Consider the following 15895-nt stretch of genomic DNA (forward strand, 5'->3'; position numbering starts at 1 on the left):
TAGCATGTTCTTTTCTGCTATTGTCTCTTGAGAATCATGACTAATTCAAATAACAGAACCTGACTGAGTGATTCATCCTGTTCTTGTGTCCTGTATTAAAGGATAAGCCTACCATTATTTTTCTTGTTTTTAAACTTATTGTACATCAATGTGTTCCTGCTTCCATTTTTTAAAAAACATAATGTTCAAAAGTAAGTGTAAACACTATGATGCTAAAAAAAAGTCAATTTGCTGCTGAAAACATAAAAAGAACAAACCAGATGTCAATAGTTCAACAAGACTTGTTAATTTCCTAAAGCAGCTTGGTACTGCAAAGTGTAGCTAGCATTCCTAAAAGAGGAGCACATAGTGCATTTTTTTAAGAAGTACATCTAGCTGTAGCTCAATTTGCATTTGGTGCACTAGTAAGCATTTAAGCCAGCTGGATGGCATAGGTGAGACTGACTCCATCAACAATGCCCAAGGAACATGACAATAGGAACAGGACAGTTTGGCTCACTGATATCCTTTTAATATTTTATCTGCAACGATAGAGCTCTACAGTTTACCACAGAGGAATAAGATACTCTGTGTCATTCTTTGGTTTTCTTGTGGGCTCTGTTGACATAAAGTACACAACACTGCTAGCCTTAACATCGTTAAGCCTTAACAACAACAATAAGCATTTGTGCTTCTAGACACTGAGCAGGTCCATGGTAAATGGGGGAAATCTTATTCTTCCCTTTCCCTGTTAAGATGCCCTCTGTGTGCCTGAATATTGGCAGGCTCAAAAAACATGAAATTTCCACCTCACCTAACAAATGCATTAAATGCAGCATGCACAAGACCAACCTATACAGTCATGCAAGCTTTCACATGGTTTGTGATACTAGAACCCAAGCAAGCTATGAGTTTAAGTAATTTGATAAAGTGGGAGGACCTACCAATAGAGCATGGGTTTGGGTTGTCCACTTATTCGGACAAACATGGTGACTTCCTGTCCTTCAGTGACAGCTTGATCACTCATTGTTACCTGTTTGAAATAGAATATAAGTTAGAAGCTGAGATATGGAGATTCTACCTGAAAGTTATTTTATACCTCTGTTAATGGAATGACTGCACATCCATATAAAAAAGAAAGTATAATGACAAAAACAAGGACATTCTGTACATGCAATATTTTTTGACAAACCAGTCAAAAATGCAGTTAAGTGCTAACACTAAACACACAGATGTAATACCCTGACGTGGAAACCAATTACACAGATTTGTTTAATCAGCTACTGGATGTAAAATCTCACTAGGAATGCAGGGGGTTTCCTGAATTGTGTGTCAATAGTTCGCCTTGACTCAAGTGCTCCAAAATCCATGCCTTCCTCTAGGGGACTGAGGTACTCCTCATCAGATGTAATAGGACTGCTGATATCTATAGGCACACCCAGGTTTCCTTTAGGCTCTTGTACAATTGCTGTAAAGCAAAAAGGTTGTTTCATGTTACATGTTGTGGTTTGACAGCCCTGCTTAGTCATGTCTAATATCCATCCATCCATCCATCCATCCATCCATCCATCCATCCATTTTCTATACCCACTTATTCCTTAACCAGGGTCATGGGGATCTGCTGGATCCTATCCCAGCTCTCTTTCTGGTGGAAGGCAGGGGTACATGTCTAATATGTTATAATTAATTAATTTAATTTTGCCTGAATAAACTTTTTGTCACTAAGAGTGCAAGAGTTCAAGCAGGCCATGTATTGAAAAAACAATATAATTTGAATCTGAGATGTCAAATGTGATATCTAAACAATAGTGGATTTACAGTGAGTGGAGCCACTAAGCCTCAGTGGGCAATTTATAGGTTCAGTTTTGCCTCTGAGTTGCTATGGTAACTATAAGTGAGGCTGTTCAGCTGGAAGATATTGTACACACATTTTGCTCAGAGAGATAATGACAAGAATGCAGGAGAAAATTCAGTTGAAACACAGTGCCAATGTGGGAAAATACTAAAAGAATTTCTTTTTTTTAAGATGGAGAAGAGCTTTTCAAATCGCTAACAAATAAATTATTGTTAGGCCTGTTTTTATTTTAAATGTAGTGAAAAAAAAGTATCCTGTTTCAGTTTTGACTAACTGTAATATCAAATTTCAGCTTATAATTACTGCCTAACCTAATAGGTTTAAAGGACAGATCTGTCAATGTAGGTAATACCAAATACAACATTTCTGGTATGCAGGACATTTATTTTCATGGCAATTACCATTTCTCTGTTCCTGTTCTGCTGTAATTACTTGCATTTGTTTAACTAACCAAGCATTGAATAATGCCTTTGCATAAGAATACATATTTAAAAATCAGGTTAAAACATTTGATTAATTTAACAATAAAAAATGAAATTGAAAGTTATTAACTGCAACATATGTACTGTGGTACAATTCCAAAAGTCAAACTTACCTGCTTTAACAGTAAGGGTAGCACTGCTGGATTCCTTGCCCACCTGATTAACAGCAGTTGCACAGTATTTTCCACCATCACTTATTTTAGCTGATTTGATAAGCAAACTGTGTCGTTCACCCTCCACTTTGACTGCATAATGTGCGATGTTGATGATTTTAGTGTTGTCTTTCATCCAGGTAACTTCCGCAAAGAAACACATGGAACAGATGAATTCACTTGCATATGGATTGCTTTAATATAGAATTCAAAATAGCCTTTGAGCTTTTTATTGTTAAAACATTAAGGACAGGTTACCTTCGGGAGTGGGGGTGCCGGCTATGATACATTTAAGTAACACATCTGTACCAGCAGATGCTACAGTGTCCTGGAGGGGAAACTCAAAAACAGGAGCCTCCAATGGGTCTTCCCCAGCAGACACATATGAATCATCTGAAGAATCTGCTCAATTTAATAGAAGACAAACTTGAAGTTAGTTGATTAAACATGGAAACCAAACAGACTGCAGTACTAAAGCAAGAAATAAGAGAACATAAATCTTACCTAACTCTGGAGACATGGGTCTAGGGCGCCGGTTCTTTCCTTTGGTCTTCTGTTGTTTTCGCTCTTTTGGATTAGCATTAGTCTGTTTAGGCGCACTAGTCTTCACAGGAACATCAACTTCCATCTGTTCATCTTCAACAATGATTGTGGGAACTCTTATCTTAGAGGCTGGCTTCAGTGGCTCCACTTCCATTTTTTCTTCCACTGGAGTGGCTGGTGAAATTCTTGTGGGTTTCAGTGGAGGCTGAGGAGGAAGCTCAGTGATAGCCCTTTTTTGTACCGGAGGACTTTCAGGTCTGTTTTCAGCTTTTCTTACTACTGCTTCTACTGGCGTATTTCTCTCTGAAGTTTCATCCTTTAGTAATATTTGCTCAGAAGATTCTTGGATGTGTGGCAGTTCTTGCATTCGAGATACCGTTTGTACAAGAGGACTTGGGGGCCTTCGCTCAACCTTGCGTAATGTCATCTCAGTAACTCTGCTAGGTGACTCTTCCCTTTGTTGATGATATAATGCTGGTGATGATGATCTCTGAATGATTTCTGTAACAGGACTGACTCTACTTATTTCTCTCAATGACCGTTGCCCTGGTAAGTCTGATAACTGCATTGACTCTGGGGTGCCTGCAACCTCTCCAAATCTGCTTACTGTTACAGTCGTTGAAACAGTGCTGGCTGCCTTTTGGGGTTGGGATTTCTGTTCTTGCTCCGCTTGTTGCTGCATTGGTTTGTGACATAAATCCTTTTCTTTCTGTTCCTTTTCCCACTGGGCACGTTCCCTTTGTTGCAACTTCTGAAGAACTTGTGGAGGAATAGGCTCAATTTTACTGAATGGTTGGCGCTGTTTCCCCTTCAGAGTGAGCTGCTCAGTTGAAAATGATTTCTTCAGATGAGGTTTTCCAATAAGTTTCTTAATGCGCTGGAGCTCCTCTGTGAACTTGTTCTCAATGTCCTGAACCTTTTGGGAGTAGCGAGGTTTATCCTCCAGTGAAGCAGCTCTCTGTCTAAACATAGATCTCCGTTCAGCTGCATCCTCTTTCAGAGCCTCCCTAAGATCTTCCCTTGAACTTTCTCTTGAGATGCCTAACCGGCTTCCTCCATCATCTGAATCAACAGATCCAGCACGATTGAACCCTGCCCAGGACCTTCCTGAGATGGAACCTTCTGGAATATCAAGGCTTCGTCTCCGCTCTTCTAAGTCACGAACCTTCTCAAAAACCTTTGAGCTTGCCCTTGTAAGCTTTGGGGATGGCCTGAGGTTAAATTCTTTCCGGGAGTACTCAGTCAGTGGTGTCTGTGGTCGGGAGTCCTGAGTGTTACTTTGGGAAACAGATTTTGGTTGTTTAATTTTTTCTTCAAATTCACCAGGCACTGTGTCTTGATATTCAGTTGGCACAACAATTTTCTTCCGCAAGCTGAGAGGTGTAGTTGAACCAGAGCGATTTGGCACTGGAGAGGTGGCGGGACGTTTAATGAGTCTTGGGGATGGGGGTGGAAGGACTTGTGGAGGAGATTCTCTTGAAAAATCCTCTGAGCATCTCCTGAAGATTTTTAAGCAAAATCTGCTGAAATTAGTAGGTCTTCTGCAAGGTATTGTATCTTATTGAAGTTTGAATTCATTAATACAATCAACTAATGATATCTTTTAAAAACTCTCCTAGGTTACTTTTTATATTTCTTTCTTGCCTGGTTGTGTTTGAGAGATCCTCATGTCCATGTGTTCTACTGTCATTTGCACATTTGTCCATCACTGCATTTCATGTAAAAGAAGAGATGGTTTAACAGATTGGAAGGTAATTGATATTAAGACTAAAATGTGAAAAAATCTTAAGCTTTATTTTAACAAACCCACAAAGAATTAACATGTGACCTTGAAGGACTCTTCAGCTCCACAGAGCAGTTTTATATTTCACATATTTTTCCAAGCTGCACACTCTGCTCACATCAAACCAATTTCCAGCTGCAGCAGGCAAACAGAAAAAACTCTGCTTTAAACTGATGCTGAGCTACTGACCAAAGCTAGAAACAAGCTGGCGAAAATAGTGAAACAGGTAGCAGCTTAAAAAGTCAGTTTTCTCAGAATTAGATAGAAAACAAAACAGTGCCTGCTGGATTTTTATATAGATGGGTTTTATATGTTTTACCCACCCAGCCTTAAGAGCAAGTGTGAAAAATGTAGCAATAATAAAATTTAGTAAAAATTAAAGAATACTACTTAATACTTAAAAAATTCGTAAAATACTGTAGTAAAAGCAGAAATTTAATAAATCGAAGTTTGTTGGAAGCTGGAAACCTGGTGGATACCTGTATGCACAGCCTGGTCCTGAACATCCCTTCTATCTTCTTTGGTCTCAGATTGCTCTTCACTTTCATCCTCTGTTGTTTCAGATTCTGAAAGATATACAATTATATATATATAGATATAGATATATAGTAGAGTGGATAGCTCAGTGGTTAAGGCCACTGACTTCGGTGCAGGCCCTTGGGCAATGTCCTTAATGCCACTAGCCTACCTCATTACAAATGAGTGATAGAAACACCGGAGTCATACCGGCTCGGAAATCGCCTGGATCAACAAGATCCACGTTAGGTGCTTATGAACCACGGCAACCTGATGAGAAATGGGATACTGGAACACAACACTCATGGATGAGGGCTGAGAATAGAGAATTGCTGGAATGCTACTACATGAGTACCCCCAGCGATAGGGGTTACATGAAGAGGATGTGGGACCTATGGAAACTTCGAAACCCACCATCTAGACTAGCACCGAAACAACTAATAGCTCAGTGTTCCAACATCTGCTACTGGCAACTGCTATCACAACTAGAGATTAAAGAGATACAACACAAATGCTATGGCAATTGGGAGCCAGGACGAGAGGTCAGGGGGAAGCAATACCATCCCCATCCGAGATTGGGTACCAAGCCACAATAACAAGCCCCCACATGCCCAACACAAGAGCAGCTGAACTGAGATTGAAGATCATGAGTAAGCTGGACACCTGGAACCTCCATAGCCGGTTACCAAGGCTAAGTGAACTACCCTCTGAAAGTCTACTGGAAGTTGTGAATGCAGCATTACAAACAATCCCTACTGTGACCATCACTGAGACCAACAAGCTGATATACACCACGGCAACAGTGATCCTTGCAGTAATGTACACACTACTTCCATCCATTATCTATACCCACTTTTTGTGATTGTGGGCCCGAAACTGTGCAACTCGCTACCTTTGCAGATTAGACAGGCCTCTTCACTGTCCATTTTTAAATCTCGGCTTTAAACCCACCTTTTTACTTTGACTTTTAACCCAGTGTGAGATGTCGATTCTATTTTATTTTATTACTTTTAAATGTTCTATTGCTTTTATTGTTTTATGTACTTCTAATTTTTATTCTTGTTTTTAATTGTCCTAATTGCTGTTCGTTAAAGTGCTTTATAAATGAAGTTGGCTTGGCTTGGCTTGGCTTGGTTTGGCTTGGCTTATTGCTAACCAGGGTCATGGGGATCTGCTAGAGCACACACACTACATGAAAATCCAAATTTATAAGACCGGACCAACACCAGAGAATTTAATTAAATACACTTATTAAATACATAATGGTCAAAAGCTCTATTCAGGGTATATACTGAAAATGGCAAGTCGAATCTTTTACATCCAAGTCAGATACTACTTGCTGATGTCTTCATCAGCCCAATCTCGAGTGGGGGTGGTATTGTTTCCCCTCTGACCTCTCGTCCTGGCTCCCCCTTGCAGTATACAATCTGAGATGAAATCTGGATGCATCAGTTCATGTGTCTCTGCATTGGTAAAAAAAACAATCAATGTAGTTATTAGGGGTTGTATCATATAAATCTCTACATGCATTTATTTTTTAAGTTATATGCCTTGCTCCAACGTTACATTCCAGTACATCAGGTTACGTCACGTTAACGCACGAATGCCATTGGCTGTCAGTAATTATAACAAACATGGGCCTCGGCCATGTCTTTTATTATCTATTTTAAGCAGCATTTATGAAGGACCTCTGTGAAAGGTCATTTTATTTTTTTATTGTTCATTATATAGAAGTATGTTCTGCTGCTTACTACTTAGTTAGCACTGTATCATTATTGCATTATTACCTTTGTTTAAGAGTGAATAAAATTTGATTATTTTGATGAAATTTTGTCAAGAGAATATGAATGCCAAACTTGAAGGTGTTTATTTAAGGCGACTGAATAGGTAGGTTAGGTAGAGGGGGAGCTGTACCACATTAAGTGTGCCGAGGTTGGTGAACATGTCCATGTGCATAGCGCATTTATAAATTGGAGAGGTTTTTACTAAATCGGACTGCCAAAAAATAAACACCTTGAGTGCTAAGCCAGTTCTGGATGAAACAGCCAAAATACTCCATACAGTTTACTTAGTTTTGCTTGTCAGGTTTGGCTTGCAGTGTATTGCAGGGTGTTGCTGTACACATCCAACTATGATCCTAGGAAAGTGTGGTTCATAAACCTCACAGCTCAAGTTACAGGTTCCAAAATGAGACTCATACTTTGGTGAGTGCTACCTTGATGTCTTACTTTTGCCCTTCAGAAATAAATAAAAATGGTTTTGTCCTCTAATCCTCCTCTTGAACTGTTTAATTTTGCTCATTTAGAATTTGCACTTTAATCTTAGGTTTCCACTTTAGTATATTGTTAATCACTTCAAAATATGTATAAATAGCAACAAAGAAGTATATGGTACAACATTTCCTAAGAGGAGAATCACCAGTCTGAGAAATATTTTAGTGTCAGAATATTAGTGAAATGCTGGAGGTCAGTTGTTTGCAGTTCAAAGCTATAGTGTGACAGTGCCTTGAGTTTGATTTCTAATTTAATGTCTAATGTCTAATTTAATAATTGAAAATGCTTTTGTTAATATCCCAAATGAAACATTTACAGTCTTGTATGCTCCACATACATTAAATGGTAAATTAGTACATACAGAATCTAAAGACTTATAATTGACAAAGTTATTGAATTTTTTAATTAAATTGAATTGAAATCGCACTTGCCTGATTTTTTATTTGGTCTGGATGTTTTTCATGGCCATTGTTGATATGTCCTCGACCAGCGTTTTTTCCTTAGCTTACATTCAGCAGAAGGGTATTCCCCAAGATACACTGGAGATTCCAAGTCACTACAATACGCCTAAATCAGGAACATTTCTATGAAGACATCAGCAAGTAGTATCTGACTTGGATGTAAAAGATTCGACTTGCCATATACTGCAAGTCTACTAACATCCACGTAACGGCTTTTCAATCAAATGCAAAAAAAGGATAAAAAAAGACATGAAGAAGGTACTTTGATCCATTATAAAACAAGTTGCACCTCAGAGTTTTAGCAGTTCTTCTGAAAGAATCTGTTTCTGAGAAGCTGGGAGCACAGACCTCCATCCGCAGGTGGAAATGTCTGCTGAATGCATATCATCCACTCTGAGGGAGCCCCCCCGTCCACACGATAGGCAGCGACGGTGTAAGCATCTTCCCCCGCTGTGTTCCACCCCAGAGGCAGTGCACACCGATAGGCAGAAAAACCAGTGGGAGTGATCCAGCCCTCTTAAGATCAGTGTTCCACAGCAATGGTTGGCATTTTTCATTTTTACCCTCCTGCCCATGTGTCTCTTTCGAATTCTTCAACTGGTGTAATGAGCTGATGTGTTGTCGGCAGAGAAGGAGAGAATCACTGCAACAGCTAAAGGGACCTCCTCACTCCTCTGCATTGCTGAAACACTGTTCGCTCTCACAGCAAATGTGTTACTGGCTGCTTAGACTGCCTACACTAAGCGATCCTGTCACCAAAGGACACATTTAATATCTGTATTCACCACTACACTTATAAAAACAATACATTTCATTTAATAACCTTTTCATTATTATACATGACACTTTCAGTTCTGCTAATATTTAATACATTTGGTGCAATCATTCTTAAATATACTGTAAATGTTACTGCATGTCACATTTTGAATGAATTTCCTTCCCATAAGGAAAAAGAAACAGCATTATGACTCATACATGCCATTTCAGTGCCAACTATAAAGCAGTACCTAGAAACAGCTAAGTTTAAAAATGGCATTTCACTACACTGTGTAGTGACTAAAACTTCCTTTTCACTACTAGAATGCACTTTAACCATAATTCTTATCAAAAACAGAATGGCTACAGGCACAAATAATATAAACATTGTGCGGTAAATATTCAGGAGTTATCACTGCTTTATTACATGGTTTAATGATTATGTAATATCTGGTCACTGAGAGTATCTTTTTGTTTCCTTGGCACCTGCACTCCCCACACACTTGGTGTGCTTTTTTCCATGCAGGTAAATTTATCATTCATTTAATGAAGAGAAACATAATCATGATTGGTGACCTGTCCAGGGTGTATCCCTGCCTTTCACCCAAAGAGAGCTGGGATAGGCTCCAGCCGATCCCTGTGACCCTGGTTAAGGATTGAGCGGGTATAGATAATGGATAGATGGAAACATAATCATGCTTCAGAGACCATGTTATGAGGAAGTTGTGGTGGATGGATGTGTCAGACTACAAAGGACTTTCCTACAGAAGACTTCCATTTGGTTCAAATGTGAAATATTTTTTCTATTCAAATGTGTTCTACAACCCTAACTATGTGTGCATAACTATGACAGCAATGGTCCTGCAACTTTGATGAAGCTGTTATTTTACACCTAATTATGACCTTTGTCTAGACCTAACCAAGTAGTTCTTGCACCTAAACCTAATGAAACTGTGATGGCTCCATAACATCACTGTATATTTAGGATAATTTCCATAATGACAACGGTCCAGTGTTCTTGCCAGTGGAATGGGTGTATAAATCACATTTTTGTTACTATGATGACAAAGGTCTGGTAAGCAACTCAGTTTGTATTCCAAAGTAGGGACAAATGGCAAAATTGTTGTTTAGGCTGAAGCAGTTGTTGGCTTTGCCACCGGCTACATACTGAAATAATTACCTAATAACTACCTCTCATTTTCACTGTATAAATATTAGGGCTGCAACAATTAATTGATAAAATAGACTTAAAATAGCTGTAATGTTTTCCATAATTAAACAACAGTTTTTTCTGTTATGTGGTCAGGTAATCAGTCATCCAGTAAAGTGTTTATGCTTCTCTGGCCAATTGACATATTGCACATCATCTCACAGACTTTTGTTTTATCTGATGTCAGGTCACACACAAGACACAGGCATGAGACCCATGTCACCCTTAACCTTGGCATTTTTTAGACTTCATGTTTGTCCTGGTGCATTTAGTGAATTCCTAAAGACAGTATAGCTGTGCAATTATTTTGATTTTGATTTCAGCAAAAACAGTGTGAGTGAGAAAAAGTATTATTGTGTTAATTTTACCTTGTGCTCTCAATGATACGTACACTTTTGGCCCTCCTGAAGTTTAAACTCACTGAGCCTATAATGTAAGGGAATTATAGATGACAGAACATAGAACTTAATAAACAAAAAACAAAGAAAAAATATTTTGACAATGTCAGTGTTGTGGAGAACATGAAAAAAGGCCATGAAACAACAGGAGTGACTTATGTTAGTCACACTGGTAAGTTAAGAGCTAAAAAGATAGCTCTTTCCTTGTGAAACTGATGGTGAAAAAAGCTTGCTTATCACAAAGTAAATCACGCTCTTTTGACGTTGATTGTTATCTACATTCACTAATAACTAACCTATAGCTCTTTAATGTTGGCTCCCTTGGTTTGTGTAGGTTTGAAACATCTTTTACAGATGGGCTTTGCATGATGCAAGATGTGATATCTTTCTAGTATCAGTGTTGCAACACTATTTGGTCAGCAAAAAAGGTAGAACCAATTCTGTTCTCTGAAAACATTTTGCATTCAAGGAGTCAAATGTGAATCAAAAACATCCATCAATTTTCTATACCCGCTCATTCTTAACCAGGGTCACAGGGATCAGCTGGAGCCTATCCCAGCTCTCTTTGGGTGAAAGGCAGGGGTACACCCTGGACAGGTCACCAGTCCATCACAGGGCCACATAGAGACAAACAACCTCACACACTCACACTCACTCCTATGGGCAATTTAGAGTCACCAATCAACCTGACATACATGTTTTTGGACTGTGGGAGGAAACCAGAGTACCTGGAGAAAACCCACACAAGCACAGGGAGAACATGCAAACTCCACACAGAAAGGCCCCTGATGGGTTTCCAACCAGGAACCGTCTTGCTGTGAGGCCACGGTGCTAACCACTAGGTAACATATAAGTCTTTTTAATGAAAAGAAGGCTTTTTTTTATTACAATAAATGTAACGTTTTCAAAGTGAAAGCATAATCGTGTTAAATGAATGTGGTTTCAATACTGATCAAGGTAATGTTTCCATAATCTTTGTCCTGCTGACAGTGAAAACGGCACACATGCGCACGCACACACACACACTGCTGATGACATATATATACATATAAACTCCAGGCAATGTTGTGGGAATCATGTCCACAGATACTCCAAAGTTGTTCTTTAACACATGCAGCACACAGCGGGCGATTGTCCAAGGGAGACATGTTCTCACATTTTAAGTTGATTTCATCGAGCTGCAGCGTTGTCTTTGTATACAGGAGGTTACGGGAGACACAGCAGAGCTCACACCATGACACTACTTAGAGCTCACAGGAAAAGTCACGTAGTGTCTCGTCTGTATTCCTTGGACAGTTGTGTTTTTACATGCAGCTCCACAGGATAATCCATCCATCCATCTTCTATACCGGCTTTTTCCTGAAAGTCAGGGTCACGGGGATCTGCTGGAGCCTATCCCAGCTCTCTCTCGGGTGAAAGGCAGGGGTACACCCTGGACAGGTCCCACGGGATAATGTCTAGCAATATTCAAGTGAATGTCTGAAACCATGTTGCTTCATTAGGGTTAATGTGCCACTCACTTTTGATTTAAGTGTGAAATTCTAGTAAACAAGTGCCTGAAATAGTAATTTGTTGCAGCTCTAATTATTATTAAATTGCCTGTGAAATGTGTTATAGACTAGAGTGATATTTCCCAGCATGTTATCTCCAATTCTTTAGATGCTATGGAATATTGAAATATTTTCATTTAAAGTGAATTGTGAAAGCTACATGGTTCCAAGTTAAAAAGGTTTACTTACAAATCATGTTTCACCATTGGACTTTAGTAAAACTAATCACATGGACAGTCAAAATTATTTGCTTTTGTTTTATCTATACTATTGCTACTGTTTTTGTTTTGCATAATACTTAAAATGAGAGAAAGCTTTGGGAAAACTTTATTTGATTTATATTTTGAATTTTTAGTTTGGCTCATGTCCTATCCACTAAGATGAAGGGAGTTTATAACCCATAATGCAACCAGTCACCAGGTGGAGATGGACATGTGGTTGCTTCACTTATAGTGAGCTTTCATGTCATCCATCTTTTTATACACACAGCTAACACCTATTCCTACAATAGCATTGTAAATAGCTATATTTATCATTTGAGATCAGTTACTTTTTTATCCACACTGTGAAAGGCTTAATCAAGACTGGGTTTAGACATAAGCTTTGCGATCATGCTTACTGCTGTTTCCTTCAGTCATCTTTTATATTATGTTCCACAGAAAGTGTGCATAGAAACGAAAAATCTATCATAGAAATTCCAGCCAGGCTGTGATTCTGACAAAACTACTGCTACTCTAAGTTGTTCAACAACTTCAATAAACTCATTAATTATCCTTCAGAATTTTTTGTCTATTAAAAAATGAATTTATTGATCTGCTTATAAAATCAACATAGTGACATAGGGGATTTCCAGAGTCCTCCTACGTGGCTCCTGTCCAACACACTGGACAGGGGCCACAGTTGGTGTCCAATGGTGATACCTAAAGCTCTCAGGAATAGATCCAGCCAACAAGTCTAACTACTCTGGAAACTATCCTTTTAAATAAAATGATTCAGGTATTGAGCTGCGGTTAATCATACAGTTTACCTCATCTCTGTACAGCATTTTATCAATACATTTAATCAATACAGTGGGTCAAACAACTACATGTAATGACAGCTGTGTCATTTTAAATGGCACACCCAGAAAGTTATCACCATATGCTTACTCTTAATTCTAAAGAGAATTTTATTGTTTTCCAGTTCATTGTTTTTGGATTTACAGCAGCGACTGCTTTGACTCACTCTCACTGCTCACATCAACGCCATTTTCAACTCCAGAAACCAGATGCTTTCAGTGAAAAAGCTCAAATGAACCCACCGTTTACTTAATTTTGATTATTAGGTTACTTCCATATATTATGTAAATACACTTGACAGAAATGTTGGGCCTTTTAACAATTTCATAATCTATTTATCCATTAAGGAACTGAATAATTGAATGAGTAACAAATGAATCACTGTTGACAGATATTTCATCAGGTGAAGTAGAGAAATTACTTGTACAGCTTAAACTCACTGCACATTCTGAGGTAAAATTCAAAAGATGATTGCAAAGTTAGAGAAGAAACAGCATAGTAGTACCCAGTAGTACCCACTACCCAGTAGGTAGTATTGTGGATTCAAAATTGGACCTTTCATGACCAGAAGAGCAAAAAAGTTAGACAGGGCTGGACTAAAATTAGCAGTGATGTCTTCCTGTGTAACAAGAGAGACGTTTGCCCACTAACATCACAAAAATCTAGGGCCTGGCACATTCCACTGTATAAATAACTAAGGGGGCGGGATAGCAAGAGACATTTTCAAAGTGGGAGAGCGTGAGGGAGAACAGGCAGGCAGTATCAGTGAGTGATGGGACAGCTGTAAACTACGCACATGGCTGAAAACTGAATCAAACTGAAGGTTAAAATCGAGTCATAGGTAAACGTCTAAGATTTCATTTTCAAAACTTGTTGAAAGGCTTGAAGAAATGTTACAGGATTGTAATTATTGCTGAGGGACTACCACTGCTGATGTTCAGTAGTTTTTATGTGGCATACAATCATATTATACATCTAGTCTGATAAGCATCTTGATTGCACCAGAACACAACATTTTCAGCAGCAGGGAACTGGCATAATCCTCACTATGAATGCTACCAACGCTCATTCAGCCAAAAGTAATGTCTACTGATAGATTTTGTTTACTAGCACAATTATTCCATTAGGGATGTCTCGACCCAATCACTAAGATCAGTATCAGGGCTGATCAAGGCATTTTTTACCTGATCGCTAATTAAACTGAACATAACCCCAAATCTTTGCTTTACAACAGCTGTCACACATGTGTTGTTATCAGAGAGTAGAGTTTGCAATTTTTGTAAAAAGGCAAATGAAAACCAGTGCTAGGCAGAACTGTCATAAGGCCATATAAAAAATTTTGAGTTTGTTTAGTTATCTTGTATAGGAACAGCTTAAGGAACAGCTTAGAATAGGAACAGCATTTTTTTTCTTAATCTATTGCAGATCTATCCAAGTATCAGCAACATATTCACTGGATTGATTTGACTAACTTTAATGTATTTAAAGTGCACTCAAAAATATAACCTGTTGGGTGAACATAAATAAAATTATGGAAATTTCCACGTAAATCAGTTGTCAAATGTCTTCCATATTGTAACCGCAACATATTGCAGTTATGTTGCAGTGAACTGTAAACTAAAACAGAAAGCAACACATTAAACCTATCATGTAATATATGACATTATGGGTCACAGATCAGTTAAAGCTTTGTCGAACCCAAACTCTATGCTGACTAATCAATGATAATTGACTGAAAGAAATCTATGGCACTGAATTTACTGAGATAATATTGCAGGATTCTTATCTTCATTTTAGAATATGTTATTTTTGCATCATCACCATAACAAAATCAATCCCAGTACTTTACTATATATCAAGCCAAAAACAACAGAAGAAAAAAGATTAATTACTTTCCCTACAATTACACTGGAATGAAAAGTTTTCAGCATGTAAACAAGACAGGCAAGGCTGTGTTAATTTTTAAGTTGTCAAATATGATGCTCTGTCTTTTATGTGGTTTGTGTCCAAGCATCCAGTATTTATCCAGTAAAGGAAAATTAATACACCGTGGGTTCTTGCTAAAAGGAATCCATGTCATCACATTGACCAGTCTGCAAACATTACCACTCTTTTAATGCTCAGTTTTGCAGAGATTGTTATGTAAATTCGTATTTATTCATTTTTCATTTTTTTACAGAATCATTTGCCAAAATTTTACTCATTAGACTGAGTGAACTGTATTAAGCACTAATGAGTTTTGACATCTCATAAAAATGTAAACCACATTTACTCTCTCAGCAAGAAAAGGAAGGTGCCCCAGCTGTACATATTTGCGAAGCTGATACTGCCATCTTTCAAAGCAGTGATGGAGATCACAATTAGCTGTGTTTCCCCTACACTTTACTCGCAGCCTTCTGCAACCCCAGAAAGAAAGGGACAAAGTAGGCGGGTTATGGAATCAAAATGTCAAAAAATGTCTAACACGTTACCAGACACCCCTAAAAAGGATTTAGGGGTGAACTTCATCAACATTTCTACCTCATAATATGATTCAACAAAATTGCGACTTATAGCAAAAGCCAAACATGATGGAAACTGTGTAAGTAGTTAGCTACCCATCTAGTCAGCTATTACTGCTGCTAACTCATAAATGTCTTCATTTATCTCATCTTTATAATGCCAGTCCTCTTGGTTTAAATGGAACAAAAAGGCAACTAGATTAAAAAACTTTCATTAATTATTTCCTTTGTTTTTTCTGTTTTTGGAGCATCATCATAGATGTAAAATCAAATCAGACTACTCATGAAAATTGACAATGCATTAACTTTCAAACTGTGACTACAGAAGGTGTGGTAAATCATGTTATAATTGAAATATTCGTCAGAGTTATAATTTTA

The 15895-nt window shown here is 38.2% G+C and overlaps 1 protein-coding gene across 3 annotated transcripts in view; it reads right to left on the reverse strand.

Annotated features, from left to right (window-relative positions):
• spegb (striated muscle enriched protein kinase b) overlaps positions 1–15895 on the reverse strand; it is a 36998-nt gene that overhangs the window by 19641 nt on the left and 1462 nt on the right. For all 3 annotated transcript variants that reach the window (XM_026295096.1, XM_026295095.1, XM_026295097.2), the window contains exons 2-8: positions 5274–5360; positions 4656–4719; positions 2973–4510; positions 2727–2870; positions 2430–2612; positions 1281–1447; positions 924–1012 (exon numbers count right to left, since the gene is read on the reverse strand). In XM_026295096.1, coding sequence (XP_026150881.1) covers positions 924–1012; positions 1281–1447; positions 2430–2612; positions 2727–2870; positions 2973–4510; positions 4656–4719; positions 5274–5360 — 2272 coding nt within the window. The remainder of the gene's footprint in view (positions 1–923; positions 1013–1280; positions 1448–2429; positions 2613–2726; positions 2871–2972; positions 4511–4655; positions 4720–5273; positions 5361–15895) is intronic.

Source organism: Mastacembelus armatus, chromosome 21 (genome assembly GCF_900324485.2).
Source record: "Mastacembelus armatus chromosome 21, fMasArm1.2, whole genome shotgun sequence".
Classification (NCBI taxonomy): Eukaryota; Metazoa; Chordata; class Actinopteri; order Synbranchiformes; family Mastacembelidae; genus Mastacembelus; species Mastacembelus armatus.